Source organism: Streptopelia decaocto (genome assembly GCF_964273445.1).
Source record: "Streptopelia decaocto genome assembly, chromosome: Z".
NCBI lineage: Eukaryota > Metazoa > Chordata > Aves > Columbiformes > Columbidae > Streptopelia > Streptopelia decaocto.
The window spans coordinates 7,378,973-7,397,906 of NC_138657.1; the positions used below are offsets into that span (position 1 = coordinate 7,378,973).

The window sequence follows — 18,934 nt, forward strand, 5'->3', positions numbered from 1 at the left end:
GCCACCAGAGCTCCCTCCCCGGCGTGGGCTGCAGTGGGGGTGAGCGGGCACGGGCTGCGGCGCCGGCCCGCGGGGCACAGGAGGCGGCGGGGAAGGGGCCGGTCAGAGCGGGCGGGCGACAGGGAGGCCGCGGGCTGGCTGGCGGCGCCGGCTGCCGAGCGAGTCCAGTCCGCAGTTTGCAGCTCGCCGCCGCGCTCTCCCTCGCCGGCAGCGGCGGCGGGCGGGTGGCGAGCGCTCGGAACAGCCGGTTGTTTAAAATCCTTCTAGAACCGTTTCTAATTCCCCCTTGCGCCGGGGAAGGGAGAGCGCGAGCGGGGGGGGAGGAGGAGCCGAGGGGGCGGGGGGGGAGGAGGAGGGAGCAGCCCGTCCGGGTCTCCGCCTGTCACTCACTGCGCGAGGGGCGTGCCCGCCCGCCGCGCCGACCAATGGGGTGTGTGTGTGGCGGCGTCTCCATGGTGACGGGGCTGTTCCCGGGGAGGCTGTGATGGGTTGACAGGTGCGTGACAGTCGGAGCTCTCTGCAGGCATGTACGGCAAAGGCAAGAGCAACAGCAGCGTCCCGTCCGACAGCCAGGCCAGGGAGAAGTGAGTACAGCCCCGCGGGCCGCCCGCGCCTGTCCGCGGGCGCGCACCCTGCGCGCAAACTAACTTTCCTGCCGGCGGGGCGGGCGCGGCGGGAGGCCGGACGGACCGGGGGGCCCGGCGGGAGGGGGCAGGCGGCCGGGGCCGCGCCGCGGGGCCGGGAGGGGCCGCTGACGGGGGTCCCCGCGGCGGGACAGCGGCCGCCGGCCCCGGGGGCCGTGAGCGGGCACCCCCCCGCCCCCACGCCTTCCGCGGCCGCTGCTCCGCGGGGCGGGCGAGCGGCGCCGGGCTCGCTGCCGTCCGCCCGGCCCTCCGCGGGACCCGGCGGCGCAAGGTGCCGGGACAACTTGGGTGACAAAGAGCCTCGGCCCGGGGACACGGGGGACACGGCGGGGAGCGAGGTGCTGGCGGGGGCCGCCTCCCGCCGTTTCCCAACTCGCCGCCTCGTAACTTTTCCCCGGGACCGCGCAGCTCCGGCGGCCGCGGCCCCGCGGCGCATTGTTCTCCGGGGCGCAGCGCATCGCGGGGCGGGGGGCGCCGCGCTCCGGCTCCCGCCCCGCCGAACAAAGGTGCTGCCGGGATGGGCTTCCCCCCTTTTTGTTGTTTTTTTTTTTTTTTTCTGTGTTTTTTTTTTGGGGGGGGGGACGGGGGTGTACCGGTGCGCAGCGGGGCTCCCTCGCACCCCCCAGTCTGAATCCGGCTGGTGCCGAAACACCCTGAGAAAACTACTTTTTTTTTTTTTTTTTTTTTTTTTTTTCCCCGCGGGGAAAAAAACGAATAAAATCTTGGGCTGAACCGCGCGAGGGGCTCCTTTATTCCCTCTACCCTCCCCATGTAGACGCTCCTCGGCTCCGTGGAGCGGGATGGAACCGCGGGAAGCGGCGCGGAGCGGCCCCCCCTGCAGCGGGAGGGCTGGGGGCGCCTCCCTCCCTGCCCCTGACCTGCGGATAGGACAGGCGAGGAACGAACTGGGGAGGAAAACGAGTTTTTGGAATGGACGGCGCTTCTTTAAGTTGTCTGTAGTGGCGGCTTCTTGGCATTTCTGAGGCCGGTTTAGGACGGGGGGAGGCGGCGGTGGTGAAGGGGCAGGAAAAGCCCGTGTGGGGAGGAGGAGGAGGAGGTTTCAGCCCGGGGAAGGTCGGGATGAGGCTGCTGAGGGGGTCGGGAGGTGGAGACCTTCGGGCAGAAACCAGGTTTGCACCTCTGCGCTGCAGAAACCGCGTGGATCCAGAATTGCGTTTAACATCAGGCTCAGTACTGATGAGTTTCCCTACAGGCAGTTTGTCTTGAACCTTCACCTAGAAGGGTTGTTTTTTTTTTTTTGGTGGGTCTTGTTTGTTTGTTTGTTTGTTTTTGTGGTGGTGGTGTTTTATTTTTTTATTTTCCTACAGTATTTTAGACACTGCCTAATTCCAGAGGCTGGCATGCATGCTTGCTGGAACAGAGGCAGGCCAGACATCTCTGTTGCTACAGGAGAGGGAGATGCTAGGAGAAATTTAAAGTGTCGTTATGTTTGGGAATTTCACCCATAACTTTGCAATGGAAAGGTAGAGGAAGACAGAGGCAGCGCTGATGTGGGATGTTAATTGCTGAGATGAAGGGGGAGACACAACTTGGGCACTAAAATCTAATCAACTAGTGGCACTTCTCACTCCCAGCGTAGGAATAATTGTAAAAATAATTGCTGAAGTGGCTACTGGAAACACTGTTTATTGGCATAGCAAAATTATACAATTAAACCTTTTTCTTGTGTTACATAGTTGCTGATGCTTGCCAATACACTTGGTAGGTTCCTGAAGGGCACAATAGGGTCACACTGAGGGACTAGATAAAACACATCTATAGGGCTGCAGTTTGCTGGATCAGAGGAAGATCTTGTTCTTTTAATTCTGCGTTGCAGAAACTGCCCAAGACAAGCCACACACACAACTGTTCTGGTCCTAGGGGAGAAACTTCAAGCTGTTTTTTCAGTCTTCCTCTTTCATTGTAACCGAATTTTCTTCTGGATTCTTGCTGCCATAAAGCACATAATATTTCATGTGTTATGAAAATGCTTAATAATTTTCAGGGCAAGCCTGCCAAACTGACCTACTGCCAAGTAGCAACTGCCCTCCTAAGTAAAGTTACGGGGGGCCTGCTAGATGGTGCTGTTTGATTTAAATACACTTTATCTTCCACTCCCTGTAACAGCTGGGAATGTGGATTCCTCGTGTATAGATTATTTTATGCAAAACACTGAAATGTATCGTTCTTAAATCTTGGACTTGACAGATCGGTAACTTCTTGGTAGCATCTACTCACAGATAAACACAACTGGGAGTTTAGAAACACCCTCTTCCTCTCTCGTCTCCTTCCCCCCGCATAACCATCCTTTAATGGAAAAAAAAAAAAAAAAATTAGTTTATGATGTGGAGTACAATTATATAGTCTACATTCCAGATTTTTTTGCATTACCTTTTTTCAAGGGTGTTCTTAGTAGATCTGGTTACATCATTGTTGTTTGCATACACTTTCTTTTTGACATCCAAAAAGCTGTGATTATTTTTTTTTCTCATTACATTGTTTTACAGCCATGCAATGCTTCTCCCAAGGTGGTGCATGAGTTCTTGTTCTGCTCGGAAAAGTTGCCATTGAATTACATATCTCTGCAAAGATACAGCTCTAACTTCTGCATGAGATTGTGTTAATTTGAAAACCACAGAGAAAATATGTGTGTTTGACAGATACATTAAGTATTTATTTAATCAAGAACAGGATTATAATTACGATTAATTTGGAAGTTTTTAGAATAGAACGGTGTCGTGTCTCCTCAAGGTTTTAAGTGTCTAAAATGTGTAGCCAGTAGCTGACCTCCAAAATACACTTATAATAATAAATACGCTACCTCGGGTTTGGACGGCCTAATTATATGGAACATGTTTCTTCCCATGAGGATGTCTGCTGGCGGCAGGACTAGGGTGTGAAAAGAGTATTTATCAAGTGTGGAAAAGATGTGTGTTGTTCAGATGTTGTTTGTAATCAAGGATGTGATATATTTTACAGACCAAGCTGGTGCCAGGTATGTTTGTAGTGTGGTATCTCACTGTATGCTGTCTTTAGTATTTATTTCCTTGGATATTATGTAATTTTTATTAAAATGAACAAGTTTTGTAAGTAATTTGTAGTAGCCCTTGGCAAATTTTCAGTTCCAAAGATGGCATTCATTTTATGGTCTTTCCCTTTGTCCCTGTTGCCTGACCTTTGGAGTAAATTATCTTTATTGTGTAGTTTAACAACCTATGTGAAGTGTAGATAGATGAATTTGGGAAAAATAATACTTAATTTTATACCAGAGGGCTGCACTGCAGCACAGCTAGGTAAAACACTAAAAATGAAGCCACATGGTACCTGTGAGGCACGAAGAAGATGAGAGAAAAGTCACGAGTAGTGTTGTGCTCCTTCTTCCTGTACCGGAACAGCTGTGGTTTGAGTTCACGCCATTCCTATCACATAAAGGAGGGGAAAGTTGTACTGATACAACAGTAGCTCATCCACCACTCATGCTCTGCCAGGGCCAAATAATGCTCACCGACATTATAAAAGGAAAAAGAATACAATTTTTCTAAACATCCTCTTTTGTTATCTCTTCACAGCAAATATGTATATTTTTCCTTATTCCTTAAAACTGGATTAATTTGGATTAAGATCTTGGATCTGCTGACATCTCAATGAATGGTGAAACCGTGTAATCTTCTAATCTTGCAGAAAGAAGGGCAAGACTATACAAATCTTGTATAGCTTTTCAAACAGGGCTTTCATAGGCATTTGCAAATGGAACTCCCTAGCTATATATAATGTTTTAAGTTAGAAAATATACATAGAAAACGAGCAAAAAAGACCTTATAAGGAAAACTGAATTCTGAAGAGATTACGTGTTCTGCCTTCAGTTGTCTTGATCTTTCTGTGGTCTTGTAAAGCAGTCTTTTTCCCAGCATTTCCTTACCTTATTGGGGCTCAGCAGACATGTGGATTTTGTTTAAAAACTAACTGGGTGACTAGGGACTGTGATTTACATTGATACAAAAGGATGCATGATCAAAATAACAATAAAGAAGCAAATGTTGGAATCGGTTATTGATCGCTTTTTAGCTTGAAGTGGAGGAGGACACAGAGAAAGTGAGAACACTTGATTGCTGCTATCATAGTATTCTTGCCCCATTTTTTTGCACGACCCGGGTTGTAAACGTTTCATGAGTTTGCTTCTGTCCAGGTGGTCTCATGGAGGAAGATGGGTATTTTCCTTCTCCACTTTGCTTTGAAGAAGAAAGAAGATGTCTACTTCGTTGTTTCTGCTCCAGTCTGTTTTGGGTGGCTGCCTGTTAGGATGTACAACTCCTTTATACGGGTGGTGTGGGTTCCTGCCTTGGTAGATCTCTCTTCACAAGCTGGAAAGTGGAGTTGAATTTACACAATTTATGTCTTTTTCTCGTTGCTGCCAGTCGGATTCTCTGTAAATAGAGAAAAACTCACCAATGCTTTCCTCATTTGATTCTGCTGCTGTTTAGGAAAACAGATTTTTGAGGGCTTTTGAGGATCTGTGGATTTCTGGAGATAATTTGTTATGGTGTTGTTGTGTTACGTGTTTTTTATTTCCCTCCCTCTGCCCCCCCCAATTTGGAAAGACAGCATTACATGAATTTTCAAAAGTTGGCTTACCTCTTTTCACTGTAATGTTTGTAAGCTACATGCTACATAAGAATAATATACAGATTAAAATTAATTGCCTTCAGTGTTACATTTGCTGCTTATCCCTGGGAAGTGGTGAGCTAGTTTTTCAGGTTTCAGGTGGTGAAAGGTATATTGATCTTTCTCTTTTTTTTTTTTTTTTTTTTCCCCCCATTGGAAATAAAATTGCTGGTTTAATCCAACCTGGTTTGCAAAATTTATGTTCGATGGACTGATTTCGTCAATCAGATCTAACTTTTAAGAGTTGCAGGTATACTCCTCTGGGAGTCTGTGAACAACAGTTTTTTCAATTTTAGAAGAATATACTTTTTAATAAAGAAGAACACAGAAGGTTCTGGAAATAGGAGCTATTTCTCAGTAGTTGATGTTGATCACAGTGCTTCAGGTACTCCTTTACACTGCACCAGGTATGTTGTACAGCATAAGAAACTATTTCAGGTCATGTATGTACTGCAATTCAGACCACTAATAACAACTCCTTTTGTGGTGGAGATTTAACAGGTCCTGATAGTCAGAGCAATAGATGTGGTGGACCGTAGAAACATAATTTCAGTGCAGCAGTGCCCCAAAATACATACCTGAATTTTAAGTGTACTGCTCGTGGCAGGGGTGTTTGTTTCCATACAGTTAAGCACATACAAATACTTTATTGAACTGGCAAGAACCAAGATAAAAAAGATGCTTCAGATTCTGCATTGCTTTCTCTGGGCAACTGATCCACTCACAACAGGTTGGGGTCTTTTTGTCCTGTGCTTTTCCTTGGTGATGAACATCGTGAGGTGTCTGATTGCAGCTTTCGTAGGCTCCGTAGTGCCGAGCATAGTGCTGCTGAAGAGCAAGGACTTTGAAGCCCACTCGGACCCACTCTTGATGCACTCTTGACTACAGCAAGCATGATTCGGGCTTGGCTAAGAGATAATTAAATCTTCCTGGAGGAGACAGTAGTTAGCAAACCAGTGTATATTAATAATTCGTTTTGCTTAAATTACAGGCATATGCTAATGTCACAAATGCTAAAGTAGCCAAACAAGATTTTCGTAATTTTGCCAAACTTTAACTGGTTGGGTGGAAAGTTTATAATGGCATGTAAGCCTTGTGCTGATTAATTTCATTTATTTATGTGTAGAAATTCAGTTGAAATGTTTGGTCTCATTTTGAAAACCAGGCAAAGAAAAAATTTGTTTTCCAATGTTTTATAAATTCTTGCAACTTTTACGTGGAAGACCATTAGTACCGCTACCCTTTGAAACACCTGAAAACTAGTTGAAAAAGGATGAGGGGTTGTATTCTAGGGATGTATCTTTTTCCATTTGCATGACAAAGCATCAGAATTTAGCCAGGATACAAGCTTTTCCAAAAAGACCGCTTTGCATATGCTTAGGGCTTACTAAGTGTAATCGCTGAATATTTCATCTTTGCTGGGAGCGCAGCAGATTGTGGGATCAGAAGAGCAGCTTGGGGACAAAAAATGGGACTGAGCGCTGGTGGGAAGGAGAGTGTGAATTTGGGCAGTTGGAGCCCGCAGCCGTGATGTGCCAGGATGCAGAGATAACAGGGGTTGGCTCTTGGAGGAGGGTGGAGTAAGTGGGTGGACTCCAGTCAATGGTCTGGAGAGAAGAGACAAAGTGTGGCGCCTTAAGAGGGCTGGCATTGGGATCAGCGATCTGGGTGGGAGCTGGTGCATCTAGACAAGGACCATAGACGTGGTGCAAAACCGGGAGCAGAGCCAGGACAGCGATGCCTTCAAGGAGACAGGTCAGGAATTGGAAGTTTTTTTTTAGGTTATGAGAAACATCCGGTCCCTCTAGGTACTGGGAAATGACCGTTCCTTTGCTGCCAGCAAGTACCTGTGAGACTGAGGGGTAAAACGTCTTATCCCCAAGGTAAAACCTACAAGCTCCTACGAAATACTGACTTGACTGGAATGACAGAGAGGTGTGCGATAGTCCTCAACCCTGTAGCTCAGATGAGATGTCAGAGCTTTGGAAGGGACAGGTAGGATCTGCATTCAAAAGCAACTGGAATAGTTGCCTGTTAGTGTCCAAGTGCAGTGTCTGGGTGTTGTACTTGCATGCTCAATAATGTTATCTTAATTTGGAAAATATGGATGTGTACTAAGTGTTGTTCTTACTTTGTCTCATTTGCACATTCACTGATTTTTTCCCCCCCCTCTGGAAAAACTTTACGTTTTCTATCGTGCAGAATAAAGCATTGTTTTAATAACAAGTAGCTATTTGATAATTTTCTATTTTGCTGTCACGTGGTATGTTCCTTATGACTGACTTGCTGTTCCATAGCACAGCTGTTACTAGAGGAAGAAAATGTTGTTTCTTTGATGCCCAGCGCCACAGCATGTGGGTCAATGTGCATCAAGCCACTCCTGCCTGCCCACCCATTGTAGAAACAGCAGTAAGGTGCACAAAGATGAAAAGCAAAAATATTTACTGATTATTTGGTGCCCAGTTTGAGCTGTGTAGTTCTGATTTTTTTCTTGAGAATCACAGAAAACACTGGTGTGCACGTACAACTTCCACAGTCTCTTTTCCCACTGATTCTAAGGATGAGATAACCATTTTATCATGTCTCGCATCCAGAAGATGAGGAATGGAAAATAATTCATCCCCTGCACAGGCTTAGTTTCAGCTGGGTGGTTTATGACACAGAGGCATCCTGTGGCATGCCCGGGGGGGAGGACCATTTCAGACAGTCTCAGAAGGACCTGTCTGCAGCATGGTCCCCTCCACGCCACAGTCTCTGGGTACAGCCGCTGCTTCTGCCGTGCTTGGACTGTGATATAGTCCAGGGGACGATGGAAACAAGAGTCCTGTGAGCTACAGAACAGGTGAAGCCTGATTTCCTGGACGTCTGTCTTCTTGAGGTCATTCTGTGGTGTTCCTGTGAAAGCAAACAGCTGAAGCAACCTGCAGAAATGTAATTTCTTTTTTTGAGACTGCTGTCTCTTTTTTTGGATATACTTGAAAGTGGAAAACGAGCTCAGAAGTTATCCAGGGTGGACAGTTGCATACTTGCACCTTGCAAGCCTGCTTTCCATAGTGAGGGAGACCACAAACACATGATTGTGTGATTCAGGGTGGCATTGTAATTAGGTAGAGCCGCTTTGTGATGACGGCTCCATGAACCCTCAGGGTGCAGAAAAGGGCACGATCCTGCACAGCTTTGCCAGTGCAGGTAGTTAGCAGTTGCTCAAAACGGTTGCTTTTAAGAGTTTTCTGGAAAAGCTTATTTTGGCACCAGCAAGAACACAGCTAGACAATGGCCAGAAAGGAGTGTTGGTCCAGGTTGGGTTGAAGCTGAAGTTTCTTTTTCAGGTGTCTGCTCAGCTGAGCCACAGACACCGACGTGCACGTTATTTAGGTATTGATCAGGTAACAGACAGATGTTGTTTCAGCTACCGAGAGAAGACCTTCCTCAGATAGCAGCAAACATGTTAATTCAGAAATCTCGATAACCTCTGTGCATGCATCTCTAGGCTTAAGGATATTTCTCTCTTTCAGTCCCAGGAAGGCAACAGATGAGAACATAAAATTTATTTTCTAAGAACTGAAAGGTGGCAGTAGTCGAGACCATAGCGTCCTAGTTTTTTCTTTACCACTTCATTAAATATAAAAATATAAAAAATAAATATAAAAATAAACTTGATAATTTTTGTGGTGAGTCATTTTTTCCCCTTCAGATCTTCTGTGATTCTTTCTTCTGGACTCCACATTTTTTTCTCCACATTATTAGTGGTGTGTCCAGGTCAGAGAATAGAACTGAGCAGAATGAAATAATCAGCTCTCCTTTGAGATAATGTATACTACTTGGGTTTTATGTACAAAACATTGCTGCTAATACTCCCTATAGTCCTTGGAACACTTGCCCGGTGGGTTTTTTGTTTGTGTGTTAATAATCCATTTTGCAGTCCAGATGCCTTCCAGGTTCTTTTTATAATACCAATTATTCCCCATTTTATATTTCTGTATTTGATTTCTTATTTGTGCAGATAGTACTCTACATTTGTCTGTATTGAGTTTTCTCTTATTAACTTCCCTTATTCTGTTTGTGTCCCCAAAAGGGCTTAGAATATTTCCCAACTTATCATGTACACTTTTGCATTTCTATATACAACTCATTAATGAAAGTCTTTTAATAGAATTGGCTTAGGATAAGAAGAGCTTTCTTGGAGCGTTGTCTTATTTGTAGAAACATACTGATAATGACTCTTCCATTATTTTTTTGGATGTTGCTGTACACTATTTTTTTCATTTAATTAAGAATGTTTGCTTACGTAGAGGTCATGTGACAGAGTAAGAATCAAAACTCTCCTATCTTAACTTACAGTGAGCTATCCGTGTGTTCCTTTTTACTGTGCAGTCTCCCTTCCAACTCAACCAAACTGACCTGACAGGTTTTTCTTGACAGAGGACATTGGCTTTTTCTTATCTTTATATTCTAAAGGTGTTTATAAATTTGTTTCTGGAATTGTTTTCTGTACATTTTTTGATAGTCAAGCTGATGTTTGCATGAAATTTCTTTTTAAAAATGTTTTATACATGCTGTGGCATGCTAAGATTTTTTCCATTTCTTGTTTTTTTTGGTTTTGTTTTCTCCCATACCAGACTAATGTAATATGTAATAATCCTGCTCACCATGTGAGTGCTTGGACAGACAAGCAGAGAAGTAGTTATCCCACTTGGTGCTCCTCAGGCCACACCTGGAATACTGTGTTCAGTTTTGGTCCCCGCTGTACAAAAAAGCTGCGGCCAGGCTGGAGAGGGTCCAGAGAAGGGCCACAAAGGTGGTCCAGGGACTGGGAAGCTGCCATAGGGAAGGCTGATAGAACTGGGCTTGTTCAGCCATGAGAAGGCTTAAGGTGACCTCATCACCATGTGCCAGTATGTAAAGGCTGGCTACAAAGAAGTTGGAGATTCCCACTTTTATAGGAGTCTCATGGAAAAGACCAGGGGCAGTGGGTACAAGTTACTCCTGGGGAGATTCCAGTTGGACACAAGAGGGAAATTTTTCACAGTGAGAACAATCAGCCATTGGAATCATCTCGCCAGGGAAGTGGTGAATTCTGCAATATGGGACACTGTAAAGATTCATCTGGACAGGGCGCTGGGCCATCTTGTCTAGACTGTGCTTTTGCCAGGAAAGGCTGGGCAAGATGATCTTTGAGGTCCCTTCCAACCTGGTATTCTGTGGTTGTGTGACATTGGACAGCTCAGTTCTGCTCACCTGTGTCTCACTTGCTTCACTGCCATACTCTCCTAAGTGCTTCTCTGTGATTGTCCCCTAAGCTCTTCCTCTTCCCCTTCAACATCCACATCTTAGTTTTGGGAAAACTGTCTCCATTTGTGATAAAAGAGCCCAAATACGTATTATTATCATTTATGTTGCCCATTTATTTTCTGGAGGCTTTTCAAAATGCTTGCAGCCTTTGGCCAAGTATATTGGAGTTTTGGGGTTTTAGATATAAGCTGCACCCACCCATGAAAGAACAATGGATTTCCTTCTGAGTGTATTGAGAGCACGCTTTTTTCCCCTCCTTTTTTCCTGTGCAAATATTAATTAGGTAATTACCATTTCATAAAAATCTGGATGTGAGAAATGACACTTCTTATGGCAGGTGTGGTTTGTCAGCTGTGGTTGTGGATTGTGAGGGTTGTCCAGCTCCTCAGTGCCTCATAGCATAGAATTCACAGGCTGCTTGTTCCCATCCTTTTTAGGCTTTACAGTCTGCCTTTGGGCTTGTGTTGTGAAGTTCGGTTGTTCAGGTAGAAGCACTTAACTGGAAGTTGACCTTATCTAATGGGTTTGTAAAGTTAATAAGAATGTTCCACTATTGCGGTTAAGTATTTTTGCAGGTAGTTACAGGAAGGTAAAATACTATCTACGTTTTCCGTGGTAATCAACTTAATGCTTATAAAAGAGTGGCAGTGTTAGTCTTGGAAACAGTTTTATAGGTTGAAAAAATTACAGCAAAATCAGTGGTAACCCGAGGTAGCCTGTGTTGTCATGTTGGCCTTTCCCTGAGAAGGGCTGTGCTTTCTGAAGAAAATACTTGAGTGCAGAAATGGAACTATAATTCCTTAATAAATATGTTGTTCTTGACAGTCTCGGGACAAAATGGATCATGCGGCTGACAGGCTTTATGACTGTGTCATAAATATTCCATGATTTATGAGGCTGGAAGTAAGGATGCCACCCGATGCTCCTGCTACGGAAGTTGTGGTGCTTTATCAGATCCTGTAATTGCAACAGCAAGATTTGATAAACCAAAACCCCTTTGCTTTCTCCATGCTAAATGTCTTTATTTACTGTTCTTCTCTCCCAACCAACTGTCAAACAACAGGGGCCAGTTTTGGATGGCTGTGGTTACTCCTGCTTAGGCCAGCCTTTTTGTTGAGGTGGTGGCAGTGAGTTGATATGGTTAGGAGTGTGGATGAGTTAATGAAATTCCATCTGTTGTTTTGGGAATAATGAAGCTCCCCTGCCAAACGTGGAGCTGCCCTAGAAGTGAAGGTTGTGACTTCCACTGACAGTCTCTTGCACTGTTCAGCTCCTTTAAGTGTTTATTATTAAAACCTTCCTAAATTAGCATATATTGTATAGTTCTGCCTTGAAATGTGAAGAGTAAGTCAAAGGCCTTTGAGTGATATAGTGAAAAGTTGTCTGAATTTAGTGCAGCTTCTATAAATCCTTCCTAAACTTTGGATCACTCGTCTGTGGTGGTGGACAGCAGAACTGTTGGTGCCTCCTGCCACCGCACTCCCTTCTGCAGATCAGAAAGGCTCCTGTGATAATGCCAGTGTTAATAAAATATTTATAGGGTATTTTACATGGAGAGGACGCTTTAAAAACTTAAAGGCGTGTATCCTGGCCTGAGGAATTAAGTTTGTTTTTCCTCTGTGTTTATATGCATGTTGTAAGATAATATAAATGAAAGTTGATTTTCTGGTTTGGAATAGGAAAAGTACGTGATCAACAAATAAACACCTAGAGCTTGTACACAGGACAATACGTAAAAAAAATGCAAAGCTAGAAAAGATAAAGGAGAGCTTCTGATCAGAAGATGAAGAGCCGTGTGAGAAATGCAGAAATATGCCTCTAGTAATGGTAATATGCTTGACAAGCAGATCTGAAAGGTACAACACATTGGTGTTTCTGACTTCTGCTGCAGCTCTTCCAATTCAGTGTCACTTTTAATTTTACTATCTGTACATCTGATTCTTTATAAAAAGAAAGATGTTTACTCTTACAAGACCAATATCTGCAGACACGTGTAACTGCAAACCTTGTTAGACATATTTTAAAATACTTTCAGAAATAAAATGAGGGACTATAATGCAGCAAAAAGCAAAGGTGTATCTTGTGCTTTGAAGATGCAAGACAAATAATTTTTCCAGCTTTAGCTGTGGAATCTATAAAGAGTGAATGAAAAACATATTTTGAATTATTTTGCAGAACATCTTAAATAGATGATTAAAACCAAAATCAGAAGGGAATACTGGATGCAGGTATATTTGTATCAGTTCTAGTAACGGAGATAGTTACTTATAAATCTTTCCCAATATTCCCCAAACAACCCTGTAGGTCTGTAGTTAATTATTCAAATTCAGATTAGAAAAAAACTTTGGAGTTGCCTGCTGTCAGTCTCGAATTCTATGTGGGATTACTCATTAAAAAAAAGGCATAACAGCCAGGAAAAGGTTTTCTTGTCATAAACCATAACCATTTTTCAGGTAAAACAATAGAATTGAATTGAGCAGTATTTCACTCCTATTACTATGAAGTAAAGCTCTTATAAAATGCTTAAGAAGTTGAAAAAGGACTTTGTGGTTTTAATATTTAGACTGTGAGCCAAACAAAAGATTTGGAAATATACATCCATGCCTACAACAGATCGTGGGTGTACCTGTTCTGTATCTCACACAAAGACTTGACAAGGAGCATCGGCCAAAAGCTGCCAGCCGGATCAGGGACTATAGGAAGATTCACAGTGATAAAACAATTAGTTTTGTTTCTCTCTCTTTAATACCATCTTGATCCTTAGTAGCCTGAACAGTTAAAACACTGAGTATGTTACCCAAAGCTAAAAGTCTTTGTTTCCTACTTGGTTTTAGCAGCCAGATTTGCACACAGCGTGTCAGTTGACAGCTACCCACCAGTTATAGAGGTATACTCACAGCAATCTTAATTTTCATGGCTAAAGTGCTTGACAAGCTCCAGTCCTGTAGCTGGATGTCCTCTGGCATGGTCACAGGCTTTGAAACTGGGGAGCGTTTCTTAAAAGATAGTGTGGTCAAAGCAAAAGAGGTGGTGGTGCAAGGGGGACTTCTGCTAACAAGGGATGATGAAGTGCAGCTGAGAGGAAACACATAAAACATATTAAAATGTTTTGGTATTAGTTTCTGTTTCATTTAAAGACTAATTAGTCTTTGCACAGGGTATACATTTAATAGACAAAACATAATTAGAGGGGCTTTCTGATATAGTATTTAGTTACAGATAATAACTTTGCTTCTGCAAAGAGTTGCTTACTTAGAGCATGTTCATCACGAACATTGGAAATTCTCGCAAATTCAGGATACGATTTGAAAACTAATAAAACTGAGGGGAAACCTAACCTATGACAGTGTCATATGTACCTCGGGCTTTTCAGCACCTTATTTTGAAGCATTCACAATAGATAAAAGAGACCAACAGTTTAATTTGGCAAAGTAGTTGCTGTGTATTCTGCAGCATCAAAATGGAAATGTTTTCATAAGCTTTTCACCTTTGTAATTCAGTTATGCATTTCAGCTAAACTTAAATGCCAGTTCCTTGACAGTTACTTTTTAGCATGCCTGCGACTTTCTTGGAGTTTCTGGTTTTCCAGTCCAATAGCATATTTAAAGAATTAATGTAACTGCAGAAAGGTGATTATTGCATTGTCCAGTCTGAAATAGTATGTACTAATTTTCCATACTGGGGGGTCTGTGTGTATGTCTGCATAGGCCTATGTATCTATTCAGGCTTGGAAGACATGGTTAGTATCTTTGTCCTTAGAACAGGCAGCCGGACATCACCCACGTGTATTGAATCACAGTAGTAGGTTGATTAAAACAACCCAACCAAACAAACAACAAAACATGAAGAGGCATTTTCAGAGTTAGCAGGCTAACCTGCACTCTTGATCCGCTTCTGAGCTTATTTAGCGTCACCCTTATACTCTTATGTCTCTTAGTATGGACGCGTGAAATTTACTGTGTCCTACTGATGGCCTGCACATGGTCTGTTGTGTAATAACTGCAGTTAACTCACCAAGGCTGATTTTGTATTCAACACTTGTGATTTACTTCTCTTTGGGAGCAATGACAGGAGTACCCAACAACTAAACTTCTTAAAGCAAACCATTTGTATAGAGCAATGTGAATGAAATAATCTGAAAGCAACAAAAAACATCTATATAAGTACCTTTTTTCCTGCCTAGGAATGTACAACTCCCCTAATGCTTATCTGTTAAAACAAGCAGCTGATTCCTCCAAAAACCTTCTATTGGTTGTGTCTCCCTGGATAGACCCCGGGTAATTGACACAAGCTTATCCAAAAAAGATAATTTTTACTTCCCTTTTGGCGGCTTAAGTGATCTGAAGAAGCTTGTGAGCTTTTGTGCCCCACAAATTCATCTATTGGTGCTTATTTTCTTTCCCCCTCCCTTCCTCCCAGCTCTGTCGGTCTCATCTTGCAGATTTGGCCTGACAGTGTATTGTGGCTGGAGTCCAGAGCAGCACCTTCTGTTGGTGAAAGAACCTCACAGTCTGATTACATAGTTTGGGGAAATTCTGAAAGCAACATGAAAAAAACAGGATGAAAAATGTGGTGCTGTTGTGTTTTCTCACCTCATGGTCTCTCCGAGGTAATTCCTCGGCATGTGCGTTGCAAAAATGGTGTGTCTGCCTGTTGGCAATTAACTTTACTATGGTCATTCGTGAAAGGTGTGTTCTGTGATGTAGTCTACTGAGCGCAGCAGAAATACGTCAAATGGGTAGAGAATGTGTGCTTTGGGAAAGATGAGGTTAATTTACTGGATGCGGGGCACGGGGTAAGGTGAATGGAGTGGGACCTGTGCCCTTGTGCTAGCAGCAGATATTGCAGCTAAACATAAACATTCAAAGAGAACAGGCCAGACATTCCACTGTTCGAAACAATAATAAACTGTCCTGAGTATCGAGGTTGTGTCTGAGTAGTCTTTGCTCCACAGCCGTATGGGTGTAAGGATCAAAAGGTAAGAATGTATTTTGCACTCATATATGATGTGCCTGGCTACTCAGAGATGCTCCTTTGACCAGGCATCCCATCTCCTCTTCCTTCATCCTACTTTCGAGCACAGGAAGCTTGCCAGCATCTCTCTGCATGTTTTTTCATCCAACATGTAAAGCGAGAAATTGGTTCTATAAACTGGTAGAAAATGTTATAACATTCAGTGATGTGATTTATGAGTTAGTTTGTGACATTCCTTCAGTGCGGATGTTGTCACCTTAAGTTTGAAAAATAAGAAATAAATAATGTGGCCTGCGTCTGGAAATCTTGTTGGCTAAGAGGTTAATTTAGAGTATCTATAACCTTTCAGTTCCTGCCGCAAAACAGCGGCCTTCAAGAGGAGTGTCCCACTGGAGGGGAAGAGTTACCTCCATGGAGGGCTCCAGGAGCAGCCATGTGCTCGGCTTGGTCATTTACCTTTCTCTGAAGACCTCCAAGTGCCACAGGTCATATCCTTCAGGGCACGAGTACTGTGTGTACTACAAAACTGTTGTGGTAACCGTTTCAGATTGATGCCGGGGGCAGGAACAGCATGTTTTGGAGCAGTTTTGGCTGTTCTCCACCCCAGGGACTTCACGGTTGGGTTTGCATCCCCGTTCCCCCACCCCACCCCTCCTTCCAGTGTGTACTGTATGTTGATAGGGGTGAGTCACCTCTTTTATTGTGTTTTGAATACTTTCCTCCTAAATGTAGTTTATTTTCTGCAGGGAAGGGAAGGAATTTATGCAGTCCTGGTTCCTTATTTTTATCAGAGCTCTGCTAACAACTTCCAGCTGAGGGAGTTCTTGATATTTTTAGCCTGAGATATTTAGCTGTTTGAGCCTTTTTACATGTTTTCACTGATATATGTTAACTGGGGGACATGGGGTGGGGTGGAAATGGTTCTTGTCAGTTAATATATTCATGAGCATGCTTGCCAAATTGCCAGCACTTATTCCCAGGAATCTTAACCCTTCAGAATTGGGGGGAATTTTGAGTCCTGTTCTGCAGCATTTGAATCAGCATCATTACTCCATTCTCTACCTGATGCTGCTGTAGCCATGTTCTCACTGGATCTTCCTCTTTAAGAGGTGGTGTTTAGTGTTAAAAATGAATGTAATTGATATTCTGCTTAAAAAATGCGCAGAAGTAAATAAATGAAAAAGAGCAGAAAATTGTAAATGGGAACTTGCACTATAAAATGTAAGTTGTCTGATATTCTCTTTGTTCCTCTTTTCCAACTATCTTTCAAGCAGCAGAATCTTCTGTCTTATTACTAATGTTGCTGTTTTATTGATTGCCTACCTTACATTCTGATGAAGTTATTTAATATTCCAAATATTGAACTTGCTGGCACATCTTGTATACGCAGCATTTTCAGGTTGCTGAATAACCTTACTCTTCCATGAAATTTACATGAATGTTACTTTGAAAGTAAATATTAAAAATACTTCATATTGACCTTTTGTCTTTAAGAACCACTTCAGCCTGCTTAACCATGATTTTACAGATCCCACCGTAATCAGTTCTTTTTTCCTAACGAAGTTTCAGATAAAGATGGAGAGCTATCTTGCTGGCTTTGGCAGGGCTGTTTCTGTGTATTGAAAACAGTTATCTGTCTGAATAGTAGTTCCGTTTAGGTCACTGGACTGATATTTTCTTTAGGCAAATTATTCCTCCCAGTTTATTTGAGAGCATTGTTGGTATCGTTAAACTTATTGGTTACATGTAGATGAGCCTTAGTGAAACGTAGTGATTGCAGGAAATACTCCAGAGGTGTCTCTGTAGGAGTGAGAGGTGGGGGTGAGAGGGGCAGATGGTGCAAATCATTCTCAGTTTAAAATGAGAATCGAATGGCATTTGCTGTTGGGTATAAATTGTCCGTACTACCTTTTCCTTGTTATGCCTGCCAAGATATTTGTTTATATATGGCAATATATTACATTACCGTACTCCCATCCACTTAGTTATCACGTGCAATTCTGCAGAGTGGAGAGATGACTTCGTTACATCTACGCAGAGTCTTTGTCTTGAGTCCTCTGGTTGCCAGTCTGGTCTGTGGCATGTTAGAACCGCTTGAAGGCTGCCGACAACCACCAGGCTAGATCCGATTAATTGGGACCAGTTGGATACAAGTATGTGTTGGCAAGTCTACAGCAGCAGCTCTACGCAACCCACTACAGCAGCTCTTCACCTCCCCACTATTCCTTTAGAGACCTTCGACCTTCCAGGAGTCATTTGCGAAGCTGAAGCCTTAAACCTGGCAGCTAAAATAGCAGTAGCTGGTTCTTGTTTCTTTGTTTGTTTTAAAATAATTTATTTAATATTTGTTTCATCCTAACTCCCCTGCTCCGCCCTGAGGTTGGACAGTCACCATTCTCTGCTTAGACATAATCTCTGTTTGAGGATTCCAATTTAATACATGTGCACCAGTTTTTTGCTTTCTGTCGTTTCAAAGCACTTAGCAAAATATTTTTGTCTGTACTTACTAAGCACTGTGAAGATTTCTTTCTTGATTAGTGTAACCTTTCTGAAAACTCACCATTCTCAAGCTGTGAGTGGTGGGGCCTTTTAAAACCAGAGGTTCTGTGTTGTACACCTGGATACCATCTTCTTTTTGTGCGTTTTTGCATGGAGGGTCTCTATGCACCTTTCAAATGTAATTTTAGGTAAGCTGCTGTTCTGTGCTGTCAGTTTCTGTGCTCCAAGGAGACTGAGAAGGTGTGGAGCAACACTACCACCTTGAGTATGGTGTCTGCTCCGTGTTGGGGCTTCTCAGTGGGACTGCCAGATTAACTAAATACTAATCTTCAGCTTCTTAACACGTAGTGAGAACAGTCAAAATTCCATTACTTTTAATTGTTTTGTAACAGTCTAATATAATTACACTGTTGACATCTTGGTTGGGAATTTCTTGAGTTTTTTTTTTTTTTTTTTATTTTGCAAATCCATTAAATAAGTGTGGGGTTTCTTTTGTTGTTGGTTTGTTTGTTTTGTTTTGCTAACTGAATTTCCTGTGCAACTTCTTTCAAACTGCCATGTGAGTTGCACGGACCCTAAATAAACTGAGCAGCTGACTTATTATTTTGCCATTAGTACACCTAGTTTTTCCAATGGTCCTTCCTGTGCACGAAAAGCAATACAGTAAAATACTTGGAGGAAGGGAATATGTTACATAGAAGCTGCACTGAGTGGCTTCCGCTCAGTGTTCAAGAAGTTTTGTTGCCTTGTCTCAAGCTTATATTGGAAATCTCCTAATAATGACCAGGTTAACTTTGCTTTGCTTATGAGATCTGACAAGACCGCTGTCCTGGTGATTTTATTTGTTATATTCATGGCAGCCC

General features: G+C 43.1%; 1 protein-coding gene across 3 annotated transcripts in view; it reads left to right on the top strand.

The window, feature by feature from the left end:
* Window positions 1–383: 383 nt before the first annotated feature.
* The window catches only part of SSBP2 (single stranded DNA binding protein 2), a 189,367-nt gene continuing 170,816 nt past the window's right edge, over window positions 384–18,934 (top strand). Inside the window, exon 1 of one of the 3 annotated variants that reach the window (XM_082075551.1) lies at window positions 384–584. In XM_082075551.1, the coding sequence (XP_081931677.1) occupies window positions 526–584 (59 nt within the window). In that variant the 5' untranslated portion in view covers window positions 384–525. The remainder of the gene's footprint in view (window positions 585–18,934) is intronic. The other 2 variants (XM_082075552.1, XM_082075550.1) reach the window with 2 other exon arrangements.